Raw genomic sequence first — 12,732 nt, 5'->3', positions numbered from 1 at the left:
GCAGTTGCATATAATTTGAACAAGGAGAACTATATGGTTTTGAAAATGTTACTGTATGTACAGTGCTGTGCATCTTTCCTCAAACTTGTAAAGTTTGCCCCAGACAATACTGTATATGCAGTTGCTTATTTTCTAAACCAGATAGTTTTCCAAAACCTTTTTACTCAAACTGTTGTAAATATTTTTATGATGGATCAAAATGGAGATTGAGGCCCCACTGTGCTGGGGACTGTTAAACAGAGGCGTTGATCCCTGTCCCAGAGGGCTTACAGTTTGAACACCCAAGAGCTGTGGGTAAAACACATGTGAATGAGCCTGGTGAAGAATTGGCACAGCCTTGTAAACTGTGTATTGGAGTGTTTGTTAATTGGGGCTATAACTAGGGAGTAGGAAAAGGCAAAAGGTCAGAAAAGACTTGGTTAGCTATTGACAGCAGCAGGGCTTTTGTAGGCATCACACCATAAGCAAATCTAAATTTGAAGGGTGCTTCATGTGGTCAGAGCAACGAGTCAAGAAGATCATTTTAGGAGCAGTGTTTTGAATAGACTTGAGGGGGGAGTAAGGCTACAGTAGTCAAGGCCAGGAAAGAGGAGACTTCAATAGTGAAGACATTAGATGATGGATATGGATGGGAGTTTTGGCTTTGTGGACTGAGAGAAAAAGATGGATTTTTGGGATTATGTGGGAATAGTGGCAAGATTTAAAAATGGCCTAAATGAGCATATGATGCCCAGGTTATGTCCTGGATGACTTGGAGAATGGTGGCGGTGTCCATAGTAATAGAGAGAGGTTGGAAATGGGGGAGAGGTGCAATGAAGAGTTCAGCTGTTAAGTTAAACTCAACATAGGGCAAAAACTGGACATCTGTGAACAGATGCCAAGCTGAGACACTCAAAATAACAAGAATGGATGGTTCACACCACAGACATATCCTACAGAATTCAACTTACTTTTTTTAAAAAAAAATTGTTTTAGGTAACTTAAATCTTAAATACTATCCATAACTCATGTTCATTTAATTTTATTTTACATTTGCTAGTGCAAGAATGGACAAATGAAATCTTTCCAAAATTTGTCAAATATAAAGTTACATTAAGATTTCATTAAACTGAAATGTTGAATGCTAAGTTTCAAACCAGAGGATACTTCATAGCATAATATAAATCTTACACTAGTTAAAGATGATGTTTCAATTTTAAAACCCTTTGTTGTAACACACCCTGCACTATTGTAATGAAATTTGACTTCATTGTTGCTGTTTGAGAGTTTTCTTTTAAATTAAAAAAATACTTAAATAAGTGTTTAATCTCCCAGATTTAAGTGTTCTGCTAGTGTCCATTTTTCTTAGTTACTTGAGGCTTAATTTCTAACCATGTCCCTGATCACTGTATTCTGTAACAATTTATCAGTTAACTTTTTTTATACAATTATCAAAAATATCTGTGATTATCAAAGACTTGTGTAACATGCTGCTGGGGATGCCCACAGCTGTGAGCTACTATTACCTCTCTGCCTCAGTAAGAGTGAGAGTTGCTGGTGATTAGATCATGTATCAGCTCCTGGCCACACCAGTCTGTCTTCCTCACCAGCATACTTCTCAATGCTTTCCTGGCACAAATCTTGCCTAGCAGGTAACAATCGGAGAACTCCAATCCGTGAGCGCCTCAGACATTTCTCTGCAATGCACAGCCTCTACCACTGTACATTCACAGAAGATATTAAGTTTGCTGCACTGTTAAAGGGTCGGTACATCTCGGCTTGTTAATTTAACTGGGGTAAATATGACCTTCCCTTCTAACTCAGAACTGAATTGGTTTATAGTAGAAATAAAACAAGTTTATTAACAAAAGAGCAAGGACTAAGAAGTGGTACCAAGTGAGAGATAAAGGATGGTTACAAGCAAGTAAAAGTGAAAAATATGCATCTGAAAGTATAAAACTTAGCCTAGCAAGACAGTCTTTGTTCAAGATAATTTCTTTTACCCAAGTTTTCTTTCCAGTTTTTTAGTGGCTGGGAACCATCAAGGAGATAAAGCAACCAACCAATTTGATTTCCTTAAAGTGAAGGATAAACTTGAAGTCTCTGTTTCTTATATTCCCAAAGGGATTGCCTTTGTCTTACAGATCAGGAAGGTCTCCTGGGGATTGTCTCCTGTGTGTTTCTGGGGTGCAGGAGCCACCTTTAAATCTCTGTCTCTCAGGTTCAGGAGCAGGATAACCCCCACTGGTATAGCTTGATTTACTGTTAATATGTAAACAGAGGTGAACCCACTTTCCTTTGGCTGTCTTGTCTTAAACATGTTATAATAACATCATACAGAGAGAATTCGTAACTTCTCATATAACATTAACACATGCACTTTACAATATTAATAACCAGCGTGTTAGCTTTCATATACCTCCCAAACCATATTTTGTACAGATATTATTGCAGCAGTGTGTAAGGTGTGAATACAGGGTGCCTAGGGTCATGACTGGCAACAAGTGTAATATAGATTATAAAATGTAGGAAGTTACCTTGATTCTTGGACGGATTTCTATGTGTGACACACAAACCCAGCCCATTTAGTGTTCTGAGTTTGAATTTTTTTTTGTCAAGTGTTAAGGATTATGTGAACTTTTGTTTAGTTCTCTCTGGAAGCCCAGTGTGACTATCTGAGAATCTCTGTTATTCCCCAGGTCTTTATGGTGATCTCCTAAACCTTGTGGACCAGCCGTCCTGTCAGGGTAGGAGAGCAGAGCGAGGCTTTTTTCAAATCCATCAACACAGCTCAGATGTTAGGTCCCTGTCTGTCTTTTTCTTGTACTCCTCACCCTGACACTTAAGGTGTGCAGCATTACCTTTGTAAATCTCCCAGGCAGTCATCATGACAGTTAGAGTTTGAACCTATACCACTGGATGTTGGCAGGCTCAGCAGAGACGCCAAGAATTGCTTAGGCCATGGAGTCTAAAATATCCTCTTGCCCCTAAAGTCAGTTCCTTCCAAGTCAGGGTTGAAGCATGTTTATGGTCTGATTGTTCTGTCCTTCCATTGGCAATGTTACCTCTGTTTGGTGGATAAAAGAGGGCTTGGATCTCCAGGACTGTCAGTACTGGACATCATTTACCAGAGGTCTTACTAGAGAAGCTTCCTTTTCCATTTCTCCAAGTGCTCCAAGGCTGAGCATGTTGTGCTACCACTGAGCACCAGGCTGGGCTACTGAAAGAGACTGCTAGTAGGAGCAGTTTGCTAACCAATCAGAAACGTCAGATCATGGTAAATATTTCCACTATGACCTTAATTTATCTGAATGAAAACTTCAGTGGGACATAATGTTATAGCTCTGTTGAAAGAATTTCTGTGCAGATACTAAAAAATGATTGTGCTATGCCAGAAATGGGTTGGTCTTTTTGTACTTCACAATTTTTTTTTTTAATTTTTAATATAAATGTCTGTGTGTGGCGGGAAAACAATCTCTTGAATGAAGGTTTAGTAATAAAATGATTAGTTATTAATTTCAGGAAGTTTAGGTGATGTAACTTCAACCTTCTTTGAATTAGGTTCCTATAACATCAGCGATTTAGATATTTTTTTTTTTTTGTGTGTGTTTCTTATAGAGATGTTCTTTTGTCCCAGCTCCCAGGTTCAGTGAAGGACCTTCCTCCCCATTTCCCAGAACAATGCACTCTGGGGATTAGAACATAGTCTTCTTCAGAATAACAGAACAAAATGGAACTTCCTTTCCTTTGTCTATGGGGAGACAATCTCTGAATGATTTTTTGAGTTGAGAATCTGCATTGCCTTTCCAACTTCTAAGAATTGTATTTGATGATGTTAAGTAACCTATTTCTTTAAGTTGTGGCAAGTAAGCCTTTATGGTTAAAATAAAAAGTAAAGTTCAACCTCAGAATTTGAATACAGATTCTCTAAATTTTTCTTTAGTGCGCACAAAGGGTTTGAGTTGACTTTTTTTGCTCTGAGGTAGTTAATCAACAAATTCCATGATGCAGATCTTCAGGTGGCAATGTTTTCTTGCATCAGAAGCTCTTGTAAACTTTTGTAATTAAACACAGGTATATTTTGTAGGAAGCTTCAGAGTTAATGGTTGGTGGTGGTAAGTTGATAAAAGGTTCATTGTCTAGCTGTAAAAAGAAAGAATGGATTAATTATATTCTGAAAATAATGTTGGTTGAGGTAAACATTAGGGTGCTTGGCAGTCTCATCAGTGTGCCGATGACTGGTTACTGGGATAAGTGTTTGAATAATGTATCGTTGTTCTTCTGTTGTTTGAATACTATTTTATAAACATTGTTTTAAGTCTTCAGAAATGTCCATAGTAGTATGTGAATGTAGATATTTTTTTCATTAAATTTATTTCCTGAAAACAGGACTTTGAATAATCCATTCACCAGTAGCAATTTGGAAGTTTTCCAAAGCAAGCGTTATCAGTTTCTGTGGCATGTTTTGCTTTCCTTATTTAAAAAGGGAATTAAGGGTGAAAGTCTGGCCTTCGTATATCCATGACAAAACTTTCATTGACTAGGAGTGAACAGGAAACAGTTTTTCCCATCTGTGACAGGGTACTCAGCTCACCTCTAGGATGGCACCACCTCCTGGTCACTCCAAGGAATAGCTCATGAAGTTGACGCCCCTTCCTGTGGTTGCAAACCATCTCTCTCTCCCACTCTGCAGCCCCTCTCTCACTCCATGAGCTACAGCCTCTTTGTCACTTGGCCATCTGGCCAGATCACTCTATATATTTTTGCCTTCTGGGGTAGTCTTTCAAAGTTTTTGCTCAGCAGTCTTAGGCAGTTTTCCCTTTCACTCTCTCATGGTGCTACTCCCTCAGCAGGTAGTAGGGGAGCCCGGGCCTGCCCTCGACTCTAGGTTCTGGCTCAGGGACCCTCTAGTCAGCAGCCAAGGTCCATTCCCTTCAAGATCTTGGTGCCTTTCCCTGTGCCCTTTCCTTACCATCTGGCACTCCCCCTCTCTGGGTTTGCCAGCTTTCCCAATTCACTCCTCCTAGGGAGTAACTGTAGGCTACCTGCCTCTGCAGCCTCCAAACACTCCTCCCTTCTCACAGGGAGTGACTGCAGCCTGTTTCTCAGCAGACTCCGATGCTGCCAATTTCCTAGCTTCATAAATCTGGCCCAGCTTGTTCCTCCTCAGCTGGGTTCCCTCACTGAGTTGGGATTGCTTAGCCACCTGATTTCCCTTAGCTGTGGCCTGTGGGTTATTTAGCACTCTTCTCAATCTACATTAACCCCTTCAGGGCAAGCGTGGGGTGAACCTCATTACAGAAACCTACAAAAATTTTCAAGATTTTAAAAAACTGTTCCCATTCGGGACAGAATTCAAAATCTCAAACTTTTACAAACGGACAATCCCAAAACAATTTATTTGAGTCAGTCAAAATGTTTTGATAATTTTTAAACATTTCTCTTTGATTTTGACTGTTCTTTTACAAGCTTAAATTTCGAAACAATTGTTTTGAACCAAAAATCTGATTTAAAAAACAAAGTTGAGATGGGACCTTTCCACAATTTCAAAACTTTTTTCCCCTAAAGTTTTTGAAATGAGATTTGTCCAAAAAAAAAAAAAAAAAAAAAAAAACAACCAGCCCTTTCACATGACCAAATTTGGTTTTGACAAATTAGCATTGTCTCAAAAAAAAAATTTTTTTTTGGTCAAATTATTCCTGATCAGGTCATTGATTTCAAGAGGGGCAAGATTTCTAGTCTCTATGGTTATAATGTGAACTGAATGAAAATTGCTGAAATTTGTTTGCCTTAGTTTGCAAACAGCTTCAAAAGCCTTGCCTGTTGCTGGTAGCTCTTTTCAGGCTGCATCAAAATTAATAACTAAAGGAAAGATTGAGGGCAAATGCTTATGTTTAGTCTTCTGGTAGAATCCTCTGTCTTTGGAAGACCTTTCTGGCTTATGAATGAGGGAAGTGAGATGGGTAGGAGTTAGGTGATTTGAGTATGAAAATATATATGGGAGAGTGGTGAGAGGCGGAATTCGTTAGAAAAGAGAAGCGAGGGAGAGGTATGAGTGTTTTGTTCTGGGGGAAGAACTGGGAAAGACTGAAAACGTAGAAGAGGAGGTAAAATATGTAATGTACACCTAGAAAAGGGCATATACTCTATGGGATGGAGGGGAAAAAAGAAAGATACAGAAAACAAAGAAGGAAAATATAAACCTTAGTTAGATATGGGAAAGAAGGTATAGCTAAAGCAAGAGAAACCTAGTAAATTACGTTCTGTACAGTTTATTAAATAGAAAATAGAGCATATGACACATTCTAATCCTTGTTTTTAGTCACTTAAAATTTATTAACTGTTCCAGACTTGTAATTTTCTAGATTGGTCCCATGATGATCTAATTTATTTATTTTGGCATGTTTTAGCAAAACTGGTTGATCTTTTTTAGTAAAAAGACTTGCCCCATTGTTTAAAAATAAACAAGTATCTTTTGTAACTAAAAAAACCCTCTATCAAAATTGCTTGGTGAGAAAGCTAAAATGTAGCATAGAAATAGTTCTTATTGAAAAGAACTTTTGAGTGTTCTAGGGAACGTTATTTTTTTGGATTTAGCTGTGAGCCTTTGAAAAATCATTCTGTACACTTAGTACTATTGGTTTGTATTTTTAGGATTTAAAAACATGAGGCAAAGGGAAAAATGTAATTTAGGCATGAACAAAAAATTATCTGTGTAGTGTAAAATACAGTAAATGTGTAGTGAATGAGTTAAGGCTTCATAAAAAGTTCTGCCACCTATTCACATCTTGCAAAGTATAAGATGCACTGCTCATAAGGCTTGTGGAAGAGGGGTTCTCGTGTGAACTTCCTGTGGGATACAAGTGAAGAGATCCCCCTTGTGGACCTCAGTGTGCACAGCACAGGTGTTTTTTGTCTAAATAGTTCCACAGCTTCATTATACTGTTGCCTCCTCTTTAATTAAATATGATGATTCAATTTAAGGTTGTATTTTTTTAATTTTATAGATGGAACGTTTTCTTGTATTTGGGTTTTCTAAAGTTCCTAGGAAATTCTATTTTTTTTAAAAAAAATACATATAGAGAATAGCAAGGTTGCAAAGTTCAGCACTAAACAGTCAGGAAGTGACAATGTTGAGGTTTCACTTGCAACCTCAGCTCTTCATCCTTGCAATAGGCTTCAGGTACCTGTTCATATGCAGCACAGTAAATCATTCTTACACAATATACTGGAACAGAGAGTAGCAGTCAAAAGTTGCTCTCCCATACAGGCCACTTAATTTTGGAGCTAAGTTAATTTAACAGTTAATTTCCTCCAGAGGAAGACTGCAACATGTTGGAAAGAAAATATATAGCAAAAGTCTGCGGAATAAAATATAACAATGCATTCCTTAAATACAATTAATTCTTTTTTTAAAATAGCCTATATGTGGGATTTTCAGTGGCATCTAAAGGAATTAGGAGCACAAGTCTGACTGAATTTTATTTAAGTGGACAAGTGTCACAACAATGAAAAACGTGTAATTATACAAAGATGACAAAAATATTGCAAACTATTACCTGTCTCTAAAAAGGAGCTGTACTGTTGGATAGATAAAGAAGAGGAGAACCAGAGGCCCAAATAGAGGTGCTTCTGTGGGCATTGGAGGGGAGGAAGGCCTAGCAAAGACCGGAAGAGGATATGTAACTGTACAGGGAGAAATCCGCTTCCCTGAAAGCAGCAATGAAGCCAGATGTAGTTCTGGCTGGTGGCTTCTGTGTAACAACTCAGCAGCATCTAGAGGAAGTGGGATCAGAACAAAGCCTCTGATGGAGGCGCTGCCGGATCTGGGCCCCTTCAGCCCTTTGCCCATAAAAATTGCCCATGTATGCATCTCACTTCGTCCCGTAGCAGTGTCCCTAACCATGATATTCAGTTTCAGCAGTTGGCACAATTGACAATTATTTTATTAATAGGAAGGAATTAAATCTTCTGAAAACTAGGATAGAGCATTGTTAAAATATCTAGAAACAGGTATCTTGCACAGTTGCATTGAATTTTAGAGCAGATTCTAGGCAAGACAGATGCTGAACTGAGGCTAGAACAGAAAAGCTACTCAGTGAGTGAGTATCTGGCATGAAATATCAGAGTTTAGCGATACTCCATGTAATCAGAAATCTATTTTTCCTTACCCTAAAAGTTTAAAGGACAGAAGCACAATTTTCTTTACTAAAAGAAGCTTTTTAGAATAATTTGTAACTTTCAACTGATGTAACAATAATCAATCAAGTGCGCTGTGAAACAAAGCTATATTTATAAAAATGTATATGATTTAACACCGTACATTCAAAGTGATGTCAATGGAGTCAAACAGTGTTTAGATGGCCCATTGAGTTTTCTTACATAACTCATCATTCTGCCCTGCTACGAAATGAAATATTTAGGCTCATTTAATGCTGCCCTCAAACAGCTATGGTTGGAAGCTATTGTGTATAACACTGGAGATAATTTTCTAACAAGAGCAGAAAGTAGACTGTTGGAAAAAATATACAACCTTTTGCACTTAGCTTGCCGGAAAAAGGTGGGTATGAGAGGGTCTAGGTGTTAATACATGTAATCGTCTTACTGTGAATTTCCTTTTTGAAAGGAAAGCTCCATACATGGCTGCAGCTGCTGCATTTTTCAAGAGCTGCTGCTCCCTGAGAGTTGACTCTGAAATCAGCACTTATTGCCAAGAGACACAGACATACTCTCTTCCCATAGATCTGGACTTTTTCCCAGAATTGACCCGTTTTGTATGGTGGTGTATAACTGCCGAATTGGCACTTTTTCCCCCCCCAAGACCATGTTTTATTTTTTCTGTGGGAGGGAAGGTGGTGGCAGGCTTGTATCCATCTTGGAGCCCTAAGGATCTCCATATTATATTCTCTCCAGCCTTTAAAATCTTATTGTAGCAGCCATCTTCCTGTCTGTGTGTATCATTTCTCAGCCATGGGTAGTTATTTTCTGTCATGAGGCACTCTTCATGTATTTTGGGTGTTATGGCTGTAGCACTCCAACATTTCTCATGTAGAGAGATGCAAGGACGTCTACCCTTTTCTTTAAAAAATAAAATAAAACTTCAGTTTCCTGAATGACCCATTCAGCTTTTTTTTTGAATGATAGGAGTGTAAAAAAAAAAATTTGATTGCATGTAATCTAAATATCTTCCAGGGAACCAGTAATATGTTAACTTTTAAATCCAGTGATACTTAATGGCAGTGGCTTTTTCTTAAAGGGGCTAATCGTTCTGTTTTATGAGGATACCTTCAGGAAAGTTAGTGGCAGTTAAGTTTTGTGTGTTTTGTTCTCATGCTGGTTCCATCCGTTTACTCCTCTAACACCATTAGCCCTCCTTTTGATGAGATGTATACAGTTTATAAATTGTTTCACCACTCCCATGGTGCTTTAGTTCCATTATTAGTTTTCCCCTTCTGTGCTGGAACACTAATATATAAAGAGCACAGTAGCAATATATTGATTTAAACATAATAGCACAAACAGAGCCACAAATACTACCCTAAATCGACTCTCTAAATGCAGTAATAGCAGAAGACAAACACTTCATGCTTAGACATAGATGTCTCATGTAATCCAGCCCTTTTAACTATTACCCAGATTCTCAGATTTTCTTCACAGTTTCAGAGTAACAGCCGTGTTAGCCTGTATTCGCAAAAAGAAAAGGAGTACTTGTGGCGCCTTAGAGACTAACCAATTTGTTTGAGCATAAGCTTTCGTGAGCTACAGCTCACTTCATCGGATGCATACTGTGGAAAGTGTAGAAGATCTTTTTATACACACAAAGCATGCTTTGTGTGTATAAAAAGATCTTCTACACTTTCCACAGTATGCATCCGATGAAGTGAGCTGTAGCTCACGAAAGCTTATGCTCAAACAAATTGGTTAGTCTCTAAGGCTCCACAAGTACTCCTTTTCTTTCTTCACAGTGAAAGTTTCACTCCTTACCGGGGCTTTAGAGAGTTCAGAGACTCCCATTTTTCATTCTCTAGGGATTCCATCATCAGCTGCAGAACTCAAAAGGTCATCTATTCTGGTTGCATCACACCTCCAACTACCTTACTTTGAAAGATTCAAAACAGTCATCTCCTCTTGGAAACTAGCCCAAAAGGGAACATAAATGCATCCTTGTGGATTACTTTGGCAACTTGTAGATGTCATCTTTGAAGTGTCCAAGAGCTACTGACTGTAACTTTGTCAGAAGGGTATTCTACTTTGTGTTTAAATAAAACCACTGAGGTTGGATTCAGGAAAAGATCATTAAGCTATTTTTCAGTTGGTGTCCCATCAATGGCAATGTATTATCTGAGCATTTGAAATAAATGGCAGCATGTTACAATTTGCTGTTCCTCACAAAACTGACTGCATTGTACTTTTTGAGAGAAGAGCAATTTATTTATTTGTAATGTGGCTTAATCTTGTTTTCTTTTTTAAATTAAAGGACGTGGACTTTCAGAAAGCATTAGACACTGTGCCTCACCAAAGATTCTTAAGCAAAGTAAGCTGTCATGGGAGAAGAGGGAAGGTCCTCTCATGGATCAGTAACTGGTTTAAAAGATTTAAAAAAAAGGATACAAATAAATGGTCAGTTTCCAGAATGGTAGATAGTGGTGTCCCCCAGGGATCTGTACTGGGACCAGTGCTGTTCAACATATTTATAAATGATCTGGACAAAAGGGTAAACAGTGAGATGGCAAAATTTACAGACTATATAAAATTACTCAAGAGAGTTAAGTCCAAAGTAGACTGCGAAGAGTTATGAAGGGATCTCTCAAAACTGGGTGACTGGGTGATGAAATTCAGTGTTGATAAATGCAGAGTAATGCACATTGGAGAAAACAATCCCAACTATACATACAAAATGATGGACCTAAATTAGCTGTTACCACTCAAGAAAGAGATTGTGGAGTCATTGTGAATGGTTCTCTGAAAAAATCTGCTCAATGTGCAGTGGCGGTCAAAAAGCTAACCATGTTGGGAACCATTAGGAAAGGGACAGATAAGCCAGAAAATATCATAATGCCACTATATAAATGTATGGGATGCCCACACCATGATGGAGGACATGAGAGAGGTCTATAAAATTATGAATATGTGGAGGAGATGTTATTCGTTCACATAATTTCACACCCAATAGGCAGCAGGTTTAAAACAAACGTAAGGAAGTACTACTTCACACAACACCGTCAACCTGTGGAACTCATTGCCTGGGGATGTTGTGAAGGCCAAAAGTACAACGGGGTGCAAAAAAGAATTAGGTAAATTCATGGATGCTTAGGGATGCAACCTCATGGTCTGGGCATCCCTAACCTATGACTGCTAAAAGCTGGGAGTTGACAACAGCTGATGTATCACTTGATGACTGCCTGTTCTGTTCATTCCTTCTGAAGCACCTGGCATTGACCACTGTCCAAAGACAGGATACTGAGCTAGATGGACCATTGGTCTGACACAGTATGGCCATTCTTATGTTCTGATGACGTGCAATTTAATCCTTCCCGAAACTGAAAATTGTGGGATTTTGAATTTGAATTTTGGTATTTCGGACATGGGTCATGGTGAGCGGAGGTGCTTCTTTTGTCAAGCTAACTATTGTTCCAAATGGTCCTGTATGTAGTCTGGGAAGGAGAAAACCAAGTAATTGCCAGCTGAATGTATCCAGATCTTAAAAATATACATCTAGCTTTACATACTTAATTATACCAAGAAGAAATAAAGTATTGCTCTCAGCCCCAAAACAGCTTTCAAAATTCAAAGTCCCTTGAATACACCCTTTTTTCTTTTTAATTCTCTCATGTTTTGAGATCAGATTTATCTTTTAATGAACTGGCACTCACTTCGTGATTGTCAACAAGGGGTGGGAATAAGGACTCCCCAAAATAACAATTCTGCTGCTGCTTTCTTTTCTGTTGGTGGTGGGCCGACTCCCACCTGTTACTCTCCTAGTCATAGAGTTTAAGGCCAAAATGGAGGTAATCTAGTCTGACCTCCTTTATATCACTGGCCACCAGTGCCACCCAGTTCCCGCAACTAAACCCAACAACCAAAATTACAGCCCATAGGAGGTTAAACTGTTACGTGCCATGGGCAGAGAGTAGGCAGGATCAAGGTGCATCAATGCCAGGGCATTAAATTAGAGAGACCCAGATAATACTAGCAAGTCACCTGCATGCTGTGATGCAGAGGAGGGTGGGGGAAAAAAAAAATCCCAAGGTGTCTCTGCCAATCTTACCTGTGGGAAATTCATTCACAGTACCACATACGGTGATTTAGACCCTGGGCATGTGAGCAAGAACCAGTCAGCTAAGCACCGGAGAGAGAATGCTTGGTGCCACCTCAGAGCTTTAGAATGCACTGTCCAGTATTCCATTACCAGCTGTTTCTATCTCTGATGCTTCAGAGGAAGGAGACTTTTAAAAAAAAACAACAAAAACCCCAAGAATACATTGGTTATGTGAAACTGAGGAAAGATTTCCACTTCTCCAACCTGCTTTTACTAAGGCTGTAGCTACAGTAACAGCGTCAAATCCAAGGAAAATTTTGGGGTTGTGGAAGAGGAGCACTAGGGTATCAGATGACCCTGGAGGCTGTCAATGTCCTTGAGAGAGGGCCAACAAAGAAATCAATAATTTCAAACTGCGATGCTGTTTTTTGTGGTGCGGACAAGTCCACAAGGAAGTGAACCTAATCTGTCAATTTATTTCACATAGACATCTA

At 38.8% G+C, this 12,732-nt stretch overlaps 1 protein-coding gene across 3 annotated transcripts in view; it reads left to right on the top strand.

The window, feature by feature from the left end:
• Positions 1 to 12,732, top strand: part of ARHGAP21 (Rho GTPase activating protein 21) — a 194,278-nt gene that overhangs the window by 127,134 nt on the left and 54,412 nt on the right. The window contains exon 7 of one of the 3 annotated variants that reach the window (XM_043541347.1): positions 10,457 to 10,513. The exons of the other annotated variants lie outside the window; for them this stretch is intronic. Coding sequence (XP_043397282.1) covers positions 10,457 to 10,513 — 57 coding nt within the window. The remainder of the gene's footprint in view (positions 1 to 10,456; positions 10,514 to 12,732) is intronic. 3 annotated transcript variants of the gene reach the window in all.

The sequence above is a fragment of the Chelonia mydas genome, chromosome 2 (genome assembly GCF_015237465.2).
Source record: "Chelonia mydas isolate rCheMyd1 chromosome 2, rCheMyd1.pri.v2, whole genome shotgun sequence".
Lineage (NCBI taxonomy): Eukaryota > Metazoa > Chordata > Testudines > Cheloniidae > Chelonia > Chelonia mydas.
Note: the sequence above shows the minus strand (reverse complement) of the source record. Positions and strands in the feature narration are given on the sequence as shown.